This window comes from Chaetodon auriga, chromosome 22 (assembly GCF_051107435.1).
Source record: "Chaetodon auriga isolate fChaAug3 chromosome 22, fChaAug3.hap1, whole genome shotgun sequence".
Taxonomy (NCBI): Eukaryota; Metazoa; Chordata; class Actinopteri; order Chaetodontiformes; family Chaetodontidae; genus Chaetodon; species Chaetodon auriga.
The window spans coordinates 5,586,809-5,610,498 of record NC_135095.1 but is presented as its reverse complement, the minus strand read 5'-3'; the positions used below and the strand labels follow the sequence as shown (position 1 = coordinate 5,610,498).

Here is a 23,690-nt window from a genome sequence, read left to right as displayed (position 1 = left end):
CTTTTCAGACATTGCCTGGCAAGATTCCAACATAACAAGTCCAATGACTCATGCAAGAGACATCTTCAGTATGTTCAACCTGATTGGCTGTCCCCTGCTGCTGGCCTGTATGTGTTTTGAGCGCTACCTGGCGGTGATCAGGCCTGTGCTGTACCTGAGACTGAGGAAATGGGAGTATCGAGTGGCTGTTTCTGCTGTGGTGTGGTGCGTCACCTTGTCCTTCTGCGTGGCTGCAGGTAAGTGCTGGGTAAAGAGTTCAGCATAGAAGCTCTGTTTTTATCTCCCAGCAGCAGCAGCCAACACAGTGTCATCATGGACCAGGCGAAATATAAGGAAAGTATTAACATGCTCAAAGAGCATGTTCACTGAGCATGCTCATGTTTTGGGTGGAATTTAAGTGTTTGCAATTAATGAACATGAATGCAAAATTTAACAATTCACAAACTGTGTTTTAAGGCACCCGGCGTGACGGATGGCAAAGGCATGACCCACCCTACTCTGCCTCTGATTGGCTTGCCCTGATAATCGTACCCTAACCCCAACCAATCTCGCTCCTCATACCTCATGGAGTACTAGTCAATGAGGGGTAATTGGGCGAGTCATGACTTCACCATCCTAGGGAAAAAAATGCCATGATGTCATTGCAAGTACAATTGGCAAATCAGACTGCTGCAAAGTTCCCCCACTCAAGTAAAACTCATTTTGTAAAGGACCAGTTACCTTAACTTCCCAACATGCAGACAGACTTGTAACTAAAACTGACTGAAGAATTTCAGAAATCAACTTCCCTCCAAAGTGGACTTAATGTTTTGAAACTTCCATTTTCATGCCCTTGTTTTTTATAGGTTTAGCTGATGATATCATAGCCATTTTGACACCTCTCTGCATCATCATCTCCTGCCTCTTCCTCATAATGGTCGCCTGCCTTGGGGGTGTGGTCTGGTCCCTGCGGCAGCAAAGCCCCGCACACACCACCAATGGGAACCAAGCCCGCTCTGAGTCACCCCTAAAGAGAAGGGCAGTGGGTAATGTGCTGGTTGTGGTGGTACCTGCAGTGATTTCTTACTCGCCAGTCCTGATGATGGTTCCTATATCATTATACGTATACTATTTGAATAACTCTGTAAATAAGGTCATGTGTCAAATTTTTGAAATATCCGTGTTATTCCCCAGGTTTGGTGTGCTCATAGGTCCTCTGTTCTATCTCTCCAAGGCAAGACAATTGACATGTGCTAAACTCAGATTGTGATATCAGCACCAATATCAGAAAAGAGTCAATGCTCAAAACTTTGGTCGACCCATCCATTGTCTTTGTGGTTCTTCATACTACGTCACCTGACTTCCTCTTAATATCAGAAAAGATATGTTATAATATTTAGGATATTAGGTATGGAGCATTTTAAATCTTGGGAAAACAGTACAAAATCATTTGCAAAATCTCAAATTTTAGTCTCATAAATATGTATCCTGACACCAACTACATTCTGATTGGTTGTAATTTCTATCACGTATTTTCTGCTGTTTGCAATTTGAGAAGAAAAATTTTGATTATTGTTTGCAATTATTCCAGTTTCTCTCTGATCTTTTGTTGCCTTCATTTTTTGTGTTTGTTTTATGAGAACTATATTAATTATAATTGTTATTAAGGTATGAGTCTTTAAGTATGAGTATATCTGGGATGTAACACAGATGTAATACCATTATAGACGACAGCCATGTTTTTTAAAAATAATAAGTGATCACAACATCCCATTGTCCTGCATGTTTGACCTGTGCTGCGTCTTAAACTCTCTTAAATAAATCATTTTAAATGATGATTTGTGTAATCGAATGCTTTCTTTGTGCACTTTGTAGACAGGGCAGTGATTACTCTGCACAGTAAATTAGCAAATGAGGAGCTATGCATGAGATTCCTGCCTCTTGCAAAAATAGCCGCTACTCACAAATTAAACTTAACGTGAAGACAAAATAGACTTCAGAGCATTTCTGAAAAAACTGTTTTACTTTCAAAGACTCCACCCTCCATTCCTCGTTACAGCAGATAACATCAACGACAATTCGCACATACAAATATCTGACATTTTGTCTTTTGATAGCAGGGCATGTTCAGTCTGCTTTAGTGCCCATTTCAAATGGCACTGATGGCAACAGAAAATATTATCCAGTACCAACACTTCTGCTTTGAAAGCAAACAAGAGTGCATAATGACTTACAATTGAACCTTGTCAGAAACAACATGCGTTCAAGGCAACACAATCACATTATACTTTCAAGATTTTAGGAACCAGTGATATAACCAGAGTTTACATGTGCTGTATGAAGGCCAGTCACTGAGTTTAAAAGTGAAATCCACCCTCGCTTACTCTCACACTGTTAATACCAGGCAACAGTTGCCTTTTCAGGGGTTATGCTGTGGCGGTATTCTGTGATAAAACAGGGAAATCTTTAGGTGAACTCAGTTTCTTTCAGCTCCAGGTTATTAACCGGTTGATTTTGGCATTAGGTAAGAAAATAAATAGCTTGATAATGTTATCGTTCATGAATGTGGCCTTGCTTAAACTTCAACCGGTCTCGAGGCTGCATTGCATTCTGGCCTTTCTCGCTAATGAGGATGTCAAAATTGGTCTCTGCTCTGCTTCTCCACTGATAATACAATTACTGTAAATACTTTAGAGAACCACATCATTTGTCGTTATCAAACCCAATTGAAGTTTGAAGGATTAGTTTCTCCTGGTCCAAAAATGAAAAAGCCACCAAAACAAATAAATTAATCCAGCAGAGGCTGTTCTTTTTAAAAAACAATACTGAGATGCTTCAAGGTGGAATTTTCTTATACAAGATACAGTTGTGGTCATGGGACATTCAGAAATAGATAAACTGCGACATCACTTTCTCCCTCACAACACAAATACTATGGCTAATTTCTCTGCAGTGCCATTGCACAGAAAGGTTACAGAGGAGGGACCTACAAGACATGACACAACAGTATTAAGATCAGTCCTAAAAACAAGTTGGCTTGTCCCTTGTTAACACTGGAAAACATTCTCCCATCCATGGTGGACCTTCAGTATTTTCCCAGGAGTTCAGTGTTCAGTAGATTACCTTCACAGAACTGTCTGGAGCACAGTAAATATGTGATATGTGAACACAGAGTATAGGCATACAAGGGCTCAGTCCTTTAGTGCACATTCAGTATAAACAGACACAACTCTGTGGAGGAACACTCCCTGTAAAGACCCCCTCCACTCAATAACGTGATTTTTATCAATGGATGCTGTTCGGGATTTTACTCCAGAGGTGTGGTTTTCACCTAGTGGGCTGTCGTCACATTCCTCTGCTTAAGCAGTACGTTTCTCAATTTGATACATCTGCACTGAATTTGTAGCTGTGGTCCAACATGCAAATTAAAAAAGTGCAAAGTGGGAGCGAGAAACCTTCAACATACACCCTAAAAACGGACTTTTTGGTAAAGGCTGCATTGAGTGGTTGCACTTTTGAAACCAAAGATGTGTTGTTGTGTTTCAGCTTGCTTCTCCTGACAGAGGAACATCAGATCAACCTGAGTTTTGCAAACAAGTGGACCATTTCCATGTCAGCTATTTATCCTGGGACCAAAACTGTAAACAGGAGTCAAAATTCAAGTATTTCTTTTATCAAAAACAGTCCCAAAGTAAAGCTTTCTCCATGTAACGCACTTCCTCTGTTGTTTTTGATAGTGTTAATAGCTGGCTGGTAGAATCCGACAATGTGTGCTCACCTCGTATAATTTAGGTGTAAAATCTTTTGGGCACAATTTTCTTTTATCATTACTCAGCTGGGTGTACGATGATTCTACACCAGTCAAACTGTATGAGAGCTGCTTGGCCAGTTCTGTCTACATGACGGCTGCAGGGTGCATCATTTCTTAGCAAGAATCATCTGGTCTAAATGATACAGTACATGTGCTCTGTGTGGCCGTGCTAGCTAAAATCTTCCTAACGGAGTGTAATTGGACCAGTGGTGGCGGTGGGTTTGGTGTGAGGCCTGAGGCATCTCTATGGTTGCATATTCAATGAGTCTGCAATTCTCAGTAAATCGGAGAAGGGGTACACATTCTTTTCAGTCTTCTTCAGTACTTACTGGACACAATGTCAGACAAACACTACTCAGCAGAGTGTTTTTACATGATTTCAAATGTGTCTGGAGGGGACCTTAAAAAAATTTAAAAAAAAAAAATGAAAACAATCAGGTGATTAAAAACATGTAAGTCATCACTGGGTTCCGAAAGGTTTCGCAGATGTTTGAGGAGTTTCTCTAGCAGCACTGCACACATGGCAGGAGTCTGATTTTCCTCCAGACCTCGGTCAGTCATTGGGGCCAAGCAGAGCCAACAGATGCATCGCTCTGCTGCAGAAAGTCTTCAGCGCCTGAAGTGTCATTGAGGAAGACACTGAATCACCACAGGCTCCGGGGATACTAATCGCTTTTTCCGTCAGGTGGGAGCCAGGGGACCAACAAGGTAATCACAGTCATAATAATTCCTATTGACTTTTATCTGTTAGGCTTCCTCAAGTGCGACTTGTTACGGCTTTTGGTACAAGTCCAGTGGGGTCGGTTGTGCAAGGCCGGATCAGTCTGTCACAGAATGAACAGCTAAACACCCAAGTTGTCGGCAAATGACAAGAGAACGGCACAAGAGCATGTGAGAGGGGCAGAACGTCTTTTTAGAAAGGCCAGTGTAAATCCTCAAAGACCCCCGATTGGCCCATGTTTACGTCCGTCTCCAGCAAGCTCATGATGACCGCCATGGCTGCCTCGTCGCTGCTGAAGTTGTTGAGCCCTGGCACCACCATGTTGTCCAAGTCCAGCTGGGACGACTCCCCTGGGTGGGACCGAACAAAGGAAACCCCAAAACTATATTTGATATAAATATATTTAAGCCCTACTGGGCAAATGTGACTTTATCTGATGGCTTTTCTGAAGACATTTATAGGCAATTAGTATTTTAATATCAGCAAGGTGTGAAGAAAACACAGGAGGATTCCACTGAAAGAAAGCAGTTAAAAAATACTTCCTGACAGTACCTGTGCTTTCAGAAGTTCCACTGCTGGCGCCTGCTGCTGTCCCTGAGTCCGACTGGGACTGTGATGAACTGCCTGCTGCCTCCTCTCTGCTGGACACCTGGAACAAGTCGTGTCGTGTTAAAACACTGCACAGGGTCTCATGTTTCACCTTTCTCCGCTGAAGTGTGTAATTAAACCCAGGAAAACAATTTGTTGAAGCAGTCGATCTGTTAATCAGTTGGGATGGCAGGCAAACTGTAGTGGATGCGTTCTTGGTGTTCGCACGCTTGAAAGCCGCCCTGACGTCATGATCAGAGAGGCCGATGGGTGTGAAAGGTGCACCCGCGCATTCATCGACCTCTGCTTCAGCTGCTTTTGCATGCTGTTAGCATAAAAGATGAAATCTGTCAGAGTTCTGACACCTTGCCACATGTCTGGGATCCTTCTGGAGCTGTAGTTCCACTTTCTCCCTGTCGCCACTTTTTACCTCTTTTACTGCTCTTCTTCCATTGTAGGTTGTTGCTTTATAATTGTCCATGTTTCCAGACTGCAGCTCTTTCACTAATTAAATCCACCACAGACTCACTGAACTGGTTCACAAAAAGTACAGCTAATACTTATAAACGTAAAGAGCATAAATTTGCATATATTTAGCAGAGCTAACGGAAATGTCTGGATAGGTCCAAGCCTTCTTCATTTCAGTATATATTTGCAGAAACAAATCTACCAGAGTGTCAAAACACATTTCCATGTCGACTCCCTCGCCTTTGCTTTTAAACCAACTTATACCAGCTTACAGTGAAACAAGACAAACAAGAACAAATATTTGTACTCAGTTTATATAGTACCCTGGTCAGGAGGCCAACAAGCACACTGACTAAGGCACGGCTTCATAAATGCAAACAAAATGTGGATAATTTGTGCTGTAATGACAAAGCAGTCACTCACACTCCTGCTGGTTTGTGGGGAAACCAGTAGACATTTCTCCTGGGCCGGACCAAACGGACTGGGAGCACCGCTCGATGGAGAGGAGTTCATCCTGCTCAAAAACAGGGAGAAACACAGAAGGTAATTTATTAGAAATATTCTACTAGGCTATTTTAAATGTTTATGTACATACAGTGTAAACCTTTGGAATATCTTTTCCTCTTTTATGGACACTACCTCTGTGCACCGTTGCACTTACTCATTTCCATGCCAACTTGTAACCTATTTCACCATATTTCTCTATCTAATACAAACAGCGAAGCAGTGCAGCTATTTCTGTTTAGTTTTAACATTCAGTACATATACAGACACAAAGCACCTGTAAGAGTCAATGAGCTCATTGGCGATTTGGGTCCCGATGCTGCCTGCGTAGATCATTGTGCCAACACCGCTAGAAAGTCCAGGAATTACGGGTATTTGCTTTGTGTCTTCTGCGAAAGGAAAATCAACCTTTAGATTTAAAAGAAAAAAAAACAGACACCAGTGACAAATGCCCACATGAATATAGAGTATGTATCTCTCACCCTGAAGTGCTTTTGAGCTGCCCGCCTCCTCATCTTTTGCATGAGCAGGCCCCCTGCTGGTGGAAAGCAGTATTTATGCTGTTATATCCATGAATAAACTGGCACTTTAATGATTGAAGTGTTAAACAAACATTGCATCTGAACACCTCACAAGTGCATCAATACTTACGAGATAACCCTGTTTAAAGACACGATAAACTCAACTTCTTTGGTCCATGGGTTTGTGAAACTAAACCACTGACTTTGGAGCGAAACATAGGAGCCGTATTTTGTTTTGAACCTGTAGCACGGCGTCTCAATCTTCTCTTTGCTTCGAAGAGCTGCCAAGAGATCGGACACAAGTGTCATCGCAAAGCACAATGTGAAGTGGACACTTTCTCGAACTTCTCCAAATCCAAATTCAAGTTGCCAGCCGTGGTTGCGTTGCTCCATCACCTTGCCTGTGTTTCTCTGCGAGGTGCTGAAGGTCGTCCTGGTGGAAGTACTCATAACACGACGTGCCAAGAACTTCCTGCGGCAAATAACCGATAACCGCCGTGGCTCTGGGGGGGGAAAAAGGAGAGGATAACGAGGGAGTTGAGCTTTTTTTTTTTCTGCCGTTCTCAGTCTCCTTTGTTGTCTCTCAGGATTGTGTGCTGGGTCAAAAACGGTGTTGAGCGAAAATGGAATTAACAGCACGGCATACATGAGCCTCTCCACATAAAACAGCCAGCAGTCACACAGGGAAATGTGATAAAATGATTCACAATACTTGTGGTATGAAATTACTTCCCAAAAATGAGAAGAGTTTCATGTGATGCCATCAAGATGCTCAGCGCCTTCTGAGAAACAACAGCAAAGAGAAAGCATTTTATCCACTGACAGGCCAACTGATCGGCTCAGAGGCCTCCTCGCCAAAACACGCCTCTCCCATTTCTTTGTCAGTGGAACTGTGAGTTTAGACAGCGGGACATGAACAGTTGCGGGGTTAAAATCCGGAAAACTCACCGCTGGTCTACAAATGTGAACTTGCCGTCAATCGCACAGCGGGTGACGAACTCGGCGGGCTTGACGTTAACGTCTTTGGTAGGCTGGTGGGACACGTGAGAGATGAGACGGCACACCATCACCAGGCAGGTCAGGCTTGAGGTTTCCTTCTCAGTGTCACCCTCTGAGTCCAGCTGGCTGCTCGGCCAACTCCGCATGTATCCCGTGCAGTGGAGGGTGCAGTATCTGTAAGTCTCTGCGGACGCGAAACAAAGCCGTGTGTCACATCTGGAAATTCTAGAGAAGGATAACGCGTTGTTTTGCGCATTCATTCCTACTGGTGATGGCGATCTTTAACCATGAGTCACAAATATTAAGTTTCTTTTTTTTTTTAAGGAGGCTAAATCATTTCCTCAAACTGCTGCGCACTGGAGTGTTTCCCATTTCAAATGTGTTCCTTTGAATTGATTTTGAACTAGACTATTAATTACACACGTGTGACATTGTTAGCATTCTTTTTGCAGCAGTGTTTTTCTCAGATACAGTGGTTTAGTCTTGGTTTCTTTCCTTCTTTTTTCTTAAGTTTGCGTTCGTCAAATTTGCGTTTGTGACTGCTGGATGTGTAAATGCTGTAATCATATGATGACAAGGTCGTCATACTAACTTAAAAGGTGATGATTTGTCAATATTGTGTTCATAACTTGTTTGCACTGCCCCAATTTGCCAAAATGAAATAAAATAAAAAGTTCTTGTAGGCGTAACCTTTACCGAAATAAATAAAGGCTCTGTTAACTGATTTACTTTTATGGAACCCGTAAATAACGAGTCATTCAACTTATATTATTGTATTTACATTATCCTTATTACGCAGAGTATGATAGAGAAGGTTGCTTAAAGTGAATATTATGGAACCTGTGAGTTTAGAAGTCATTGCTTCTGTTCTTTACATACTGCAGTGCAGTTGTTGAGACTGACCACTAGGTGGCGACACAGCTCCGTTTTTTCTGTCACTACAACTTGGTTTACAGTAAGCGGGGTCTGGACTGTCTTCTGTCTGCAGTTACACAAGGCTGTAACACTGACCTACTTCCTGTGCAGAACTAGGCATCTATTTTGGAAAAAAAAAAGTCTTGATCAAACTCTGAATTCTTTTCACCGAGAAATGACATTAGGAAAAGACACATCTGTGTGTGTTTTAACAACAGACTGGAGCAATTTTTTGGTATGTCATCACATCTTTACTTCTTTACAACATTTAAGTATTAATGAGACATTTAATTTGTTTGGTTTAGAGTTGCGCATAAAATCGTCATATAGTAGGTTTTGTTCGTTATTTTTATGGGAATTGAGGTCACACAGGCTCACACACTTGCACTCAGCCTCGGCAAACGCTTGCCAACAGGTGGAGGGAGTGGGCAGGGGGGCCACAATCCACCCACATCCACCTTTGTCCACCCCTCCAGATCAGATCATTTCTTTATTCCCTCAGGCGAGGCAGGGCATACATTTTCCACTGCACTTGTTTGTTTTCCACCGGTTGCCTGAACACTGACCTCATTGCCTAGAAACACATTTAAATATCTTATTATCTTTCGATACGCATCCTCATCCTCCTCCTCACCTGCTCGGGCCAAAGAGCCCAGCAGGTCCAAGACCGAAACATGAGTGGTTATATAAAGCTGAATCACTCCAATCCTTTGAAGACATAAACCAGCCAAGCAGTCCCTCTCAGCTGATTCACCTCAAGTGCTCTAAAGAGACCGAGGTAACAGAAATAAAATGATCCGAAATAGCGCTGATCTATGAGAGCGGCGGATTTGAGGGGGTTAGCGTGTTTCTCTGTTTATTCGTATCCTCGTATCCTTTTTCCACATAACTGTGTTGTTTAGAGAGTAGAAACACCTCTGAAATACAACAAACAATGAAAAAAGCTCTGCATTAAAGTCTATTTCATAAAGAGAGAGGTACCAAGTAGACTTCAGTTTAATTTTCCTGGCACTTGTTTCATTGCCCTCTGCAACACATCCCCGCCATCTGGTATTTCAAATGGAGAATCATTTGGAAGTACTTAGAGTGCTTGAAAATAGGACACTGCATGGAGCAACGGGACCGGATCAGTGCAACTAGTGGTCATGTGAACCGAAGGCAATTTGTGCATATTTCTCTAAAACAGAGCTTAATTTTGTAATTGAATGGCTCAACTTGATTATTAAGAGTCCTGCAACCTCTCAGAGGAGCATCGCGTTGGTTCAGAGGGAAAACACAGAACTGAGCTTGTATTAAGTGATTAGCATCAGCTGTTTCGTTCATGCTTCACAGACATTGGCTCATTTGCCACTAGGGTGGCCATCAGCTGACTACTCACAGCCAATCATATTCATGTGTTTCGGACTGAACTGAGCTGGATATTGAGCTAAAATCAACATTTCCCCTGTGAATTTGCTGTTGTGACATCAGAAAACCAGTGGGCGACCCTCATAGCCTGGACTCCTGTCCGAACCCACCTTTCTTTTTGGAAGTAGTGGGCAGTGGGGATTTGTCCTCTTGCTTCCCTGCCACCCGATTCTGCTTCATCCGGCAGAAGAAGGCTCTCCGGCCTCCAGTGGTCAGGTGGGACGGCCTGACGGGTGCATCCGCCTGGACCTGAACCCCGGCTGCACACAGACAGACAGCATTTGTGGCAATGACATAACAGCTGTTCCTTGATTTTAATGTTGATTGGTTACAGTGTCCAGTTTAGTTGTTTTTCCAGCTTGACAAGGCAACAGACTTACTTGCAGCATCGATGAGGCGTTGGCGAGGGTTCAGCTCTGAAGACGCCAGCTGTTCCTTCACCTTGTTGATATCTTTGGGGTGGATGAAGTCAAACAAGCTCTGCCCAGTCAGCTCCAACTATGAACCCAAATGGCATACATCCATTTATTCAACTTTTTTTTTTTTTTAAAGTTGTGTATCATCCTACAGCTCATTACATTGTTTTTTTTTTTCTATTTTGTATTTTTTATTCCCTTCCTGCTATTATTGCTTGCTGTCTGTAACACCCTAATTTCCCCGGTGGGGGGATTGATTAAGTTCTAGTTTATCTTACCAAAACTGAATTTAAAAGATAACAAGACAACTCGCCGTTAATCGCATACATACAGTAATTGTATGTTGACTCTCAGTGAAATCTCTGAATAAAGCCAAAAGGAGAACTGCTGCAGCACATATCCTGTCATGGTTTACTGGTAAGCCCCAAATAACACATGCTGCACTGCAGACATGGAGTCAAATTTCTTTAGAAGCTTTTCTCTTGCATCCATCCTAATCTCCATTCCTCTGTTTGCCTACAGTCAAAGCTGAAATATGTGTTCAAGAATGTGGAGCAGGTGTGGTTATCATTCTGGCTGCCAAACACTATAAACTGGCTTTCCAAAAATGTATTAAAGCTCATTCTGATGGCACTGCTAAAAGATATAAAAGCAAGATTTGGCCTTGACTATCAAGTTTTACTAGCAGTATTATCAGGCCTTCATCAGAGCAGAAATAAAATGTTTCATGTGTTTTTGTTTTCTCATAAAATCTGCAGACACACAATTTATGTGAAGCTTGAGTTGTAAAGATCTGGTCCCTCAGCCGCAAATGAGTTATGTGGCGACAGCACAGACTGATGCTGCTCATGCTGAGAGCAGATGAAGTGGGCAAAACAAAGTACCCTTATATAAAATGTTGTGCATCTTAGCCATCTGAACCAGCGGCATACTGATAGCTGATGACAACAGTGAGTTGTCATCAGTGTGTCATGTGGAAGTGCAACACACCCGGCTGAAGTTGAGGGTCTTGGAAACGGACTCAGAGATGAAGAGGATTTTCCCCCGGTCACAAGTTACAACTAACAGGAAACCATCTACAGCCTGATAGATAGATAGATAGATAGATAGATTAATAGTCAGGCAGATGTAATCAAACAAGATTAGCTGGGGTCATACATGAGTCCCTACCCTGAGCAGGAGGTGCCTGAGGTCATCGTGAGGCAGGATGGAAGGCTTGTAGGTGGTGTTTGTAAAGGCGCTGCTTGTTCCAGCTGATACACAGTACACACAAGCTGTGAGATGGAACAGAATAGACAATACTGACGTTTGAAATGAGCAGGCGGGTTAAGAGCTACCTTTGAGGGCTTTCAGGTGTTGCACAGCCTTCCGTAGCACAGTGAGTTTGTCGAGTTTTCGAGCCATGGGCTGACAGGCAGGGATCATGGCAGACAGCTCGTCAATGAGATTGTTCATTTTGTCCCTCCGTCTCTTCTCGATCTGGCTGTGAGGCTCCCTGCAGATGCAGCCAGAAATCAGACCGTCAATACCACAACTTTCTACCTCTATTTTGGGGGCAGGGCAGACGTTCATAATGTCACTATTGAACAGGGTTTCAAGCAGATGGAAAAACAGAAGCACCTGAAGCATTTCATTTTGACTTGCTGATCCTCTCCTTCAGACCTGCAAATTAAGACGTCGACAGTCAGAAAAATTAGTACCAGCACTCTCTCACGAGACAGTGCGTGAACAAAGCCAAGAGGTCAGTCACCTGCTGAGGTCATCATCCATTTGGACGTCGAGGCTTTGCCTGTAAGATTGAATGGACATACTGAGGGTCATTTGATATTCAATATATAACAAGAGGAATATGAATTGTACAGCGCAGCGAGCATATTTACTCCAGAGAACAAAGACTAAAATGACAGTGAGTGGGCTTTTCACAACAACATAGCACTGCGCTCCTGCAGACGGGTGCCTGACCTCTCCTCCACATCTCCCTTTCGTTTCCTTGGCAGCTCGACAGCTGGCAGCGAGGAGCCTGCTTGGCTTGGGACTTCTTCCTCTGCGGTGGGATCTGATACAAGAAAACAACCATCACAGTGATGTGAGGTACTGCTAATAAATATGTCAGCCTTGAGATCTCTGTGGTGCTGCCTTGTCACGGGGTTCTATTAATAAATCATTATGAAGGAATGAATGACTTTGTTGGGTTTGTTGCACGTATCGAACAGCGAATAAAAGAGATGCATCCAGAAGAGGAGTCTGGTTCTATTGACTATAAATGCAAAAGCCTTGAACCAAATTCAGAGAAACAGGTGAGTTTTCATTGGTTGACCCTAAATCAATGCACCTTCAGGCTAAGTAACATATAATTAGCTAATTACCGGCGATGACCAAGGCTGCACCTGCATCTGTGTGCAAAAACTGCCAAACAGTTCATTAGCATGTTTGAACCACTGTAAGTGATGCACAGTGGTGATCATTTACAGATCACTGCAGCATGCTCAACCACGGCATCCAGCAAGAAATACATTATCTGTTATCACAACTCAGCAAATTGTTGCAGGCTGATTGTTTGAAATGTCCATGAATATGTATACCCAATCAGAGAACTGCTGCACCGAAACTGTTTGATGTCTGTATTAATATTCATAAGTAATCATTGAATTGTTGCAGCCAATTTATGTATGCATTTATGTATTCAGTCAGTGCTATATTAATTAACAGAAAAAAGGTCACTGCAAGTGGTAAAAACAATTTAATAAAAAACTGTTCTGTTGGAATGGAAGCCAATGAAGGACATGATCATTTTACAGTTTTGAAAATCCCATTCAGCCTCGATTATCATCTGTAGCCTTAATGTTCAGGTTTGATGTTTTTCATCTTTAATTTTGATGTCCGAGTGTTTAGTTAGTTGAGAAGAGGAAATAGAGGAGGATGGGGAAAGAGGGTAGCGGCTTAGCAGGCAGGCCACCGGACACTGAGGCACAGGAGACTCACAAGCATTAATTCATGTAGCAAGAACACGGCACAACCGGAATCACAAAGATTCGAAATACCGGTTGAGCCGGAGAGAAGCTATCAAGGTGGCAGAAACAACAATCTGCTGGTGAGTGAATCATCACAATGCTGTTTGTGGATTTAGCTCAGCATTTAACACAGTCATCCATGTCAATCACAGCACTCTGGGCTTAAGTACACACTCTACAACTGGATATTGGACTTCCTCACATACAGATTAGTGGTCACACTTTCTCCACTCTAGAGCTCAATACTGGAGCCCCCCTGGGCTGTGTGCTCAGCCCCCTCCTGTTTGCGCTGCACACTCATCACTGCAGCCCCAGACATGGAGAGAATCTGTTGTGGGGTTTGTGGACGATACCGCGATCGGCCGGATGTCAAACTACGATGACACTTCATATCGTGAGGAAATCACACAGTTCCCACTTCATCAACAGCCTGCTCATCCTGCTGCTGTCTGGCAAGCAATACAGAAGCATCTGCTGCCATACCACCAGACTACAGAGCAGCCTCTTTCCTCAGGCTGAGAGACTCCTCAACTCATCCTCAGTGCTTCACCATAAATAAATGACATGGAGCTTTATTTTTTTTTCACTCTATTCTATTCAAATTTAAATATTTCTATATAAGCTCTGTGCCGACGTATGAAGGGGATACAAACTTTACAATTAACTTGTTTTCTATTTATCAAAGCAGCATTGAGCATACTACTACTAATCCTTGTGGCCTTTCTTTGCATCCATAAAAATCATATAAAGCAGACACAGGCACACATTCAAAGCTCTGCAGCACGTCTGTTCACCAGAACCAAGAGGAGCACATTAGTCCAGTTTTAGCTCCATTTAAAATTGATTTTTCAGGTCCTCCTCCTTGTATAGAAATCCCCTAATGGGCTTGAACCAAGCTACAATACTTAATCCCTTGTTCAGCGTTTGCCTTCAAGAAGACTGCAATCATCTGCTGCTGGTTTATTGGAGGTTTCCAGCAACAGTCGAAAGGAAAGAAGGATGCAGCCTCTACGGCCCAAAGCTCTGGAACACACTTTCCACAGATATCAGGGAAACAGCTCACTGAATATTGTGAAAAGGAAGCCAAAAACTTGTCTCTTCACTTTTGCCTTTAACTAAGTAGCTATGACTTCCTGATACAGGGCTGAAACTTGTGTTCTTCACCTCACACTTATGCACTCAGGCACTTCTTACAGAATGTTGTATTTTGCTGGATTTTATGCATTCTATGTACTCTATTTCTAACTTTAGTTTATAACTATTATTTTCATCCTCATTCTGCCTCATTATTATTATTATTGTTATTAGTAGTAGTAGTAGTAGTATCAAGTGGGTTTTATCCTCCATCTTATTCTACATTAGTTTTCCATGTTCATGTGTATGTATGTCTTTTATATGTGAATATACATTTATATATACAGGTGAAAAGAATCCATCTTTCTTTCAAAACAATTTTTGTCCTCAAAAGCCCGACGAGCAAACAATCGGCATGACTCATAAATGTGTTTGCAGGAGTGGGTGGCAATTATTTTTTAAAGGCTCATATCTCTCTCAGGAACGTCCATCTAGCTGTGGAAAAAGGCGTTTGTGCCACTTTAAGCCCTGACCCATGCCTGCCAAAAACATTTCTGAGTGCGGGACTGCGAGAATTCCTCTATTTCGTCTATTTAGTGTCTCGCCAACCCCACAACCCCCCTCCCACACACACACACACACACACACACACACACACACACACACACACACACACACACACACACACACACACTTCAAATGCCTTGGCTCACACCTCGTCTGTCTCTGGGCGGACTTTGGGTGCAGTGGCTGAAGGCCGCCATGTGGTGGCGCCAAACTGCCAGCTTTGCTCGCAGTCGGCCTGTTCAGCAGGCACGTGAGAGTAAATGAGGTTTGTGCTATCGTCTTACCTAACGCTTATATAATGCGGTAACACTGACCTACTTCCCACTCCCACTCTTTAAACTGTGACATCCATTTAGGTACAGAAAAAAGAAGTGTTGATAAAAGTGAACAAAGCCTTTCAACGTGACTGCTGACCGTGACTGACCCATATTCTCCTGCTTCTCCTCCCTAAAGGGGAAAGTGATGGATCACAACTTTTCAGAGTGAACCCATAGTTTTGTCTGAAGTTTTGCCATATAAGCTGTGACACTTGAAAATGTTCTACGCTACTAATGAATAATATATTCTGTCTTTTACTGAGTGGCAGAGAAAAAAGGGAACGACATGCGCCTGTAGTGGCCACAGGTTGGATTCGAACCCGCGCCGCTGCCCCCCGACACAAGTGGGACATTTCGACATCAGCCATCAGAGGAGTCATGGTGACCCTCTGCACAGGCTGAAAAGTAGAACTTCAACCACGCACAGCCAGCTTTCCCAAACAGGCCTAACTTCTTCTATCCCATCAGCAGCGAGCGCAGTGAATTTTAGTAATATTGACACAATTCCCTTAAATCCCTCCAGAGGAGTTTAGTGGGTCATCACTGACGCAAGCATGGAATGTGGGAGCGAGCCCGGCTCTCGCTTCCACCCACCGCGGCTGATGCAGCACAACACGCCGCCTCCAAACGTCACACAGTTTTTTTTCTGTTTCCATATCGGTCAGGAAATGCCCCCCCTCCCTCCTCCCTCCTCCTCCCTGGGCACCTGTGTGAGAGCCCTGCATGCTGACTGGCTGAAACCTTCTAGGAAGCGACCGTGTCGGAGCTGAGAGCACGCACACGCCCGGTCACGTTCTGAGTCACAGCCGAGCCAAAGAGCTGCGGTCGTGACGGGAGTGGTGACGAGAGGCCAAGCCTGCAGGGCAGCAGATGACAGACCATATTACTGCAGCACAGACACACAGACCGCCAGCAGCAGTCGTGCTGGAGATGCACAGGGCTCTAACACAGTGGGAGAAAGGACCACAAGAGCTCCATATGACCTACACGCACTTCTTTATTTCTTATGCACTTTTATATATAGCAAGTGTACATTTCAACCCCCCTCTTGAATGGTCTAAATATACTTGAGAGTGGAAAGTGGAGCATGGATGGGCTGAATTGAATTATAGAGACCGAAAAGTCCTCGAGAACCATAATTTGATACCGTACAAATAAGCTGATTCAGAAATAAAAAAAAGAAAAGGTTCAGCGAAAAATAAGGCAAGCAAAATGGCCAATCTTTAACTGGCTGTTGACACATTGTTGGAGTATTAAACAATAGCAGGGGATGTTAAGCATGTGCCCAAACAGCATGAGTTACAGTGAGAGCCTGTGTTAAACAGCCAGCAAAGATCAGCAGCCAGGTTCAAGGTTTGGCTATTTATGTGTAAATGTATGACTACTTTGAAATTCAATAAAGGGGAGCAAACCGGTGAAAGAGTTTCTGCCTGGAAAGTCAGACACTGTTAAATATTCATGGGGGTAGAGTTACATCTGTATTTATTTAATTCTGCAACCAAACACCAGAGTATGGTTTTCAGAATATTCAGCACACACGGCTATAATCCTAATATTTAAAGAAAGAAATAAAGCACCAAAAGTCCTGAAATACTGTGGACAATGAACACATTCATGAAAAAGAAATGAACCAAAATGAGGAGAATTTATTGGGATTTGTAGTAGTTTGCATGGTCTGAGGTTGGTCATGTGCTTTTGTAAAATATACAGGCGTCTTTATGAATACAAATACACATGAGGGGTTAGTTTCTAGAATAAGATTCGTACAGTTTCTTTTTTGTAATTTTACAAAATTGAGACAAGATTTATGTAAATTTATGTAAATCCTTTAAGTTGACAGGGAGCTTCTGTTTTGATGTGACAAAATAACATTTGTGTTAAACATAGTGAGTGGATTTTGGTTACAGAACTCTGAATTCTCAGACATCATAAATACAGTATCTATGAATTCATTCAAGTGTTTTCCTCTGTAGTTTCTGACAGAGAGTTAAAATGAAGGCAGTCAATGTTGTCTCAAAGTAAATTCATGACCTGTCTGAACTCAGAGAAAAAGCTTTTCATACCTAATAAATATTGTACGCTGTGGAGCATTTCGGCTGGTGTCTTTATTTGTCTTAATTCGTGTCATGTGTTCGTGTCTGTGCGTTACACACATCAATATGAGCAAGATAAGCTGTGACTTCTCCAAAGATGGCCCCATCACAGCCTATAGCGTCCTCCATTTCTCCCTCCCTAAGATGCAAAAGCGTTGTTTCGACCACAGGATGCCATTCATTAGTTCAGAACCTTGGCCAGTATAGACAGAGAGCACATCAGCTATCCACACATAGTAATTAGGACAGATATGGAGTTGCAGATTTAAGCATAAAACCTTATCATCCTCTTCCTCCAAACATCCTTTCAAACTACAGATATTGAGCAGTTATCACCCTCAGACATGCTGCTTTTTTCAAGGGATGGATGGTCTGTATTCACACAGCTTTGTTGCAAAGACGTACCAGAGCACTTCCTTTTGTTGATGTTCAACTGCTGCTTCAAGGATACGGCTTCAAAATCCATCAGCATCGCAGGGATCGTTACCCTTTGCGGTTTCACTAATCCATTTGTGCTCCGTGTTTGCTAATGCGCACCTATGGAGGTGAACAGCTTGGCTCTGTCGTCGCTGCACCTTTATTTGTTTCTCTTCCAAAATGCAGTATCACATTACGACTGTCTAGACTGCTTTTTTCCACACATATTTTGTGAGAAAAAACTAGGACTGACCAGTTCTTTTATTCTTTCTGTGTCCCTTTGTTGTTGTATGTTAGTAATACTCCAACTATGACTGCAAACAACAACAACGTTTTCATTATTGATCCATCAATTACTTGGATTAATTATTCCCTAAAGTGTCAGAAAATAATGAAAAAAACTGCATTGCATTTGGGTTGCATTCAAGCAGCTGTAAGTGTTTTGTCCGTCTTTTTTAATGACTTGCATGATTAATTGATTGTGAAGCAGATTCATTTTCTGGCAGTGGGAAGATCCCCTGTTTCCAAAGACAACGTTACGTGACTCACAGTTGGAGCTTTTCTAAAGGGCTTGGAACCATCAGACCATAACATTAACAAAGAGACTTAAAACTGCCATAAAGAGACACAGCGATGACTGCGATGAGCCATAAAATAATCACAGAGAGACACAAAATAACTGCAAAGAGACACAAAACGATCACAGAGAGGCAGAATCTCCACTGCCGTCTACAGTAAATACAGCTGGTAGATGCCGCTGGTGCTACTTCTAATACAAGTACCTCTGCTGCTATTATTACTCCTGTATGCCTACTGTCACCCGCCTTTTACGTCTGTGCACCGTCTCATAATCTGTCCATGGCTATGGGTTATTTGGGGCGACAAATAGCAGCTACTTTGTTCATATTATTTCATATTAGAATATCTAAAGTTGTTCATGTGGCACTCACACCGAAGAAATATTGCCAAGAAGCAGATATGAGCCATATTTTTGCTCCTTTTGCAAATGTAACCCACTTCTTTAAAGTCTCTAAACCTGCCCCTGTGCTATTAATGGAAGTAGTAGCATTTGTTGAAGCAATACAGTAGGTTACAGTACTGCAGTGGTAGTATAAGAAGTAAATGCAGCTGCAGTTATAGTAAAAGCAGTGATGAGAGTAGAATCAGTACTCGTAGGTGTCATAGTAGCATTAGCAGTGACAGCCGTGTTGTTATAACCGTGTCTTTGTTGTGCAGACTGGGTGATTTTTGCGGTTGACTCTCACTCACATTGGACGGTTGTATGACATATATATGCAAAAAGGTGCAGGAGCAGAGAAAAGATTCCACAATGACGACATTCACACCGTCTATAGGTGACCTTTGTGGAAGTGGGCCACCTACAGACCTACAACGGTTTGGACGCTGTGTAAAACATCAGTACAACAGTAGGGGATCATTTGCGTATCCTTTTTGATATATACTCAACTGAAAACAGTACAAAGACAATACATTCAAGGTTTGACTTCATCATTGATTTTTGATCTGCTTATTCAGAATTTGATGCAGCAACATGTTTCAAACAAGTTGAGACAGGAGCAACAAAAGACGGGGAAACTTGTGGAATGCTCCAGAAACACTGGGTCTGACTTTGTTCAGCAGCTCAGTCGTTCACAAGCGAGGTTGCAGCGAGGTTCACCACTGAGTGAACACATGATTGTATGAAGGAGAATAACACATGGACTCGGGAACACTGTTCATTTACAAATGTTTGCATTGTGTTTTATTTCTGTTTTACAGAGTCCCAACTTGTACGTGTTCACTGTTTACCATTTAAATACTTCATTCACTTCAAATAGAGAAATTGTCTTCCAACACTTTTTAAAGAGGCTCAAATGTATTTTCCAGTTTCATGGAGGTATGAGTTGGTAGCTCAATCATGCATTTTAGAACATTTTTCTAAATAATGAAACTTGAATATTTTCATTTAGTGAGACATTTTTGTAACTTTTTTACTTTTTATTATCATTATTTAATACATTGTTTTTATTATTACACATTACTGGTAGGTGTAGTTACCTGAGGTTGAGGCTTGAAACTTGAAAAGCAGAATAAAAAATGTTCTAACTTGACTTTAACATAAATAACTTGACACATTTGGCCTAAAATGTCATGAAATCTTCCCCAAGCCTGAACCCAATATGAATAAAAGTCGTCCATTTACCTACTCGGTGATTCTGACAAACTATCAACTGTTCCGTGCAGGAGGGCGTTGAAAGGTGCTCACCGACTGTCTGGCAGCTTTTTACTTCCTTGTTCTGTTAAAAAGTGTTTCAACACTTTACGTGTTGGTATGATATGAGCATCCAGGATCTGTCAGTCTAAATCTCGTCTTTAGAAATAAAAAGCAATTGGTAAAATGCCTGTGAGAGTGTGGACGACAAAGGAAGAGAAAGGCTGAGGGGAAATAAACAGAATAAATTGGAATAGGTAGCATGCTTGGTGTTAATGGTTAATTTACAGGACTTCATGTTCAAATCAACCCATACTTATCCAACATGACGCAGGGTTAAAGCTTAAACAACCAGCAGCAGCAGCTGGATTAAACAGACCAGCTACAATATTGATATATTACACATTGATGCAAGGATAATTAATTTAGCACTATGTAATGGGAATTATTTTTACAGCTGATACTAAGGGACACTGCACTGATACAGTTTTAATGCTAATAGTTCAGTTCAAATTTGTGCTTCTGATTCTTATTTTTCGAGTGTAATTTATTTATTTAAATGAATTAAGTTTTAACCTAATTGTGAAATACACTTTCATTACAGTATTGACCAGGTTCTAAACTTGTAAACTTCCACCTTACCCCCCAAAAAATCAATCAGCTATGGAACAAGTTTACATTTAATAGCTTGAAAAAAAAAAAAAGAAGAAGAAGAAGAAGAAAGCAATTAAGTATCCTTTCAAGATTTCTATGCAACAGTATTTCTCAGTGCAATCCGACATATGACATGAGCAGTTTTTCTCACTGGAATATTGGCAATGGTGCTTTTAAGGGCAGTAGGATTTTTTTTTAGTGTTTTTAGAATCTGTACATAATGTACATATACATCTTTGTTTTTCTATTCTGTATCCTGTATACTTTTTCTTATCTAGACCCTTCTGTACCACTAATTTTGCTTTTTGTAAAACTAGCGACTTAATTTCCCCGGTGTGGCATCAATAAAGTGTGATCTTATCTTATTTTATTTTATCTTATCTTATCTAATTCATACTGACCCTAATGCACGTGTACTATAATTTAATAGTTCGATGGAAATAATCTATTAGTATTAATGTAGTATTCCACGATAGTTTTATAGTGTGTTGCTGGGAGTGCAGAATTATTTTATTTCGTTATCGCACCTCGTCATGATCCTGAAGTTCCTTAAACATCCGTAAAGGATCTGCGCTATAAATGAGACTTTGGTATTTTTAAAGCTCATTTTGGTATTTCACAGAGTTTACTTTAGATTTTTGAACGCTGTGCCGCCGGCTTCATAAAGTTTGAGAGCTGACATTACTGTAGTGCTCTTCTGGAAGCGGCGGGGAGCGACTACCTCCCTCTGGCGCACAGCGCAGGCAGCGCTGCTCCACTGATCCACTGACCCACTTTCCGAAGAAGCTGAACGGGAGCAAATACGCGGACGAACCGCTCGCGGAACCACGTGACCAACTAAGCTTTCTGAGACCCGTTCGGTGACGGTTCGGCTGATAAGGTTACAGGCAAAGATGGCGGACGTGATTAACGAACTATACGGCAAGGTTGTCATGTTAAACAAAAATATTTGTGTTAAGGTAAGGGGAGGCAACAGTCGCTATGGTTACAGTCACGTGGTTCCGCGAGGTTCGTCCGAGCATTCCCTCCAGTCGGAACAAAGCGGCCCCTCCGCGCGCGTCCCGCCGGAGACGAGCACGTAGCGACGGAATGATGAATGGACCCGGTGCGACTGTTTGCCGGTCGGTAGGTTAGTAGGCAGGTGCCTGGCTGCTCCAGGGCTACGTATAGTAACGCGTTACTTTAACCATTAGACTACTTCTTCCTGCTGGGTGGTCTCGTTACAGTCGCTGATGAATAAGGGGTCGCTTATGATGTCACCCCTTCATGTCATCTTAAAGTTGAACAAAAGCCTCAGAGTCGGCTCACCCTTTGCCACCTGTCTGCCATAAAGCGACAGCCTAATTAGTCGCACGAAGGCACTAAAGAAGTTGAGTCTGGAAGTCTGTCTATTCCTTTGGCTCGAAAAAGCTCCAAAAAACGGGTACTGATAATAAAAGTAGCGGGCTGAATTATACACAGTCACCACAGAGACGACTGTCTTCTCCAGTCACTGAGCCTACCTGCTGGCCTGTGCGCCGTCCTTTCGCCGTCAGAGCCACCGGCCGACATGCCTGAAGACTGGAGCCGGTGTCCCCGGTGAAGGCTACGGAGCGCCGCCGCGCATGTGGAGCCGCCAGCTGTAGTAGTAGTAGTACAGGGGAGATGAGGAGAGGAGGGAGCCGGGATGTTGTATAATTGACTTCATTTTTCTCCCTCACCCTCCTCCTCCCGAATTTTTTTTGAACAGAGGAGGCGGAGTGTGGGGCGGGGAGGGGGGGTGCAGAAACGTGAGGGATGGGTGAGACGAGACCGAAACACCCATGTCCTTCAGGAAACACGGGAAAGAGCGAGGAGTTAACACTCATCTCCTCCTTCGTCGGTTTTTGGTTCATTCATGCCAGCCGGAGCAAATGGAGTTTATTAAAAAAAAAAAAAAAAAACTGCACTTCATTCATTTCGGCTCGTCTCACTCATGATTCAGCATCCCTATAATCTGAAAATAAAGCAAAAAAAATAAAGAACGTAACATAGATTTATGCGTGTGCCATTTACCATGAACGTAGCATAAGAACTGTGTTTCAAGAGTGTCATCTGCTCTGGAAAACTCGGCTAAATATTGCTGTATTTTTCACTTTGATGTCATGGAACAAAAAATGTGTCTCGCGTTTTGCCTGCAGCGAACAGCCACGGATGTGCATTTCCCATCACATATTTTGTAAACCGTCACTCACACCTTTTTTTTTCTAATTGCCTAAAAGTGGGTGGTCTAACAGGAGACGCACAACGCAGATATCATAATTTCGACATCAAACGTTTGCAGCCGAGCCGTGACACAGCAGCCACAGACTGATTCCTCCGGTGCTCCGCTCGTTTAGGTGACCTCAAAAAATACCGTGCGCTCGTCACCGATCTGACTTCGCTACTCTCTCGGTTTTCCCCAAACACAGCGGAAACAGGGAGGAGGTCTCACTCTGTCCGGATTTCCTCGCACTAGCACGGTCGCACTCCTCGGTAACCCCGGGACGTAAAAAGACTCATATGGAAACAAACACATGACGCATTCAGGATCAATATGAGGATATAATTAGAATTTGTTTCAGCGTGAACATCTTCCGGATATGGTTTTAGACACATTCTTTCCACCGAACAGGCATATTACCTACTGAACAAAAGCTTGAATTTACACGTTCCTACAGCGTTAAAAACTATGAATATAAATGTTCGTTTCAAAAGTTTAACAGCAGGACACGATGTCTCCTCCGGCACAGTCCGTCCTCTGTGCAGGGGAGGTTTCAAGGCACCCTAAAAGTAAAAAAATAAAAAATAAAATAAAAACGACCTCATACATGTGCTTTTACATACAGTACATAAACTTATGTCCGTATTTTGTAGTTGTAGAAACATTGTTCCTGTCTTTTACATAAACATCAATCACACATAGTGACATGCTGTGATTCTGACTCGGTTAACGACGTCAGAAGCCCAATGTCGGAAAATGAAACTTCCTAACTTTTACATGTGTCTTACATGATCG

General features: G+C 42.5%; 1 protein-coding gene across 2 annotated transcripts; it reads right to left on the bottom strand.

The window, feature by feature from the left end:
- Nucleotides 1-1,983: 1,983 nt before the first annotated feature.
- On the bottom strand, nt 1,984-22,456 carry LOC143315098 (basic helix-loop-helix ARNT-like protein 2). Of its 2 annotated transcripts, none has more exons than XM_076722565.1 (17): nt 22,177-22,456; nt 12,292-12,385; nt 12,080-12,118; nt 11,950-11,991; nt 11,667-11,824; nt 11,500-11,582; nt 11,320-11,412; nt 10,294-10,411; nt 10,024-10,173; nt 7,541-7,775; nt 6,989-7,095; nt 6,723-6,873; nt 6,554-6,609; nt 6,349-6,460; nt 5,991-6,081; nt 5,064-5,160; nt 1,984-4,861 (listed from the first exon to the last, which is right to left on the bottom strand). In XM_076722565.1, the coding sequence occupies exons 1-17, from the start codon at nt 22,223-22,225 to the stop codon at nt 4,704-4,706; spliced, it is 1,833 nt and encodes a 610-aa protein (XP_076578680.1). In that variant the 5' UTR covers nt 22,226-22,456; the 3' UTR covers nt 1,984-4,703. The 2 variants fall into 2 exon arrangements, with proteins under 2 accessions (XP_076578680.1, XP_076578681.1); XM_076722566.1 differs by having other exon boundaries at nt 6,554-6,606.
- Nucleotides 22,457-23,690: the final 1,234 nt, after the last annotated feature.

Excerpts from the sequence above, each read along its gene's own strand:
- LOC143315098 (XM_076722565.1), bottom strand. The coding sequence starts at position 22,225 with ATGTCGGCCGGTGGCTCTGACGGCGAAAGGACGGCGCACAGGCCAGCA. Across the intron at positions 11,825-11,949 it reads GTCAAAATGAAATGCTTCAG|GGAGCCTCACAGCCAGATCG; the intron begins GTGCTTCTGTTT and ends CTGCATCTGCAG. Across the intron at positions 6,461-6,553 it reads CAGCTCAAAAGCACTTCAGG|AAGACACAAAGCAAATACCC; the intron begins GTGAGAGATACA and ends TTCCTTTCGCAG.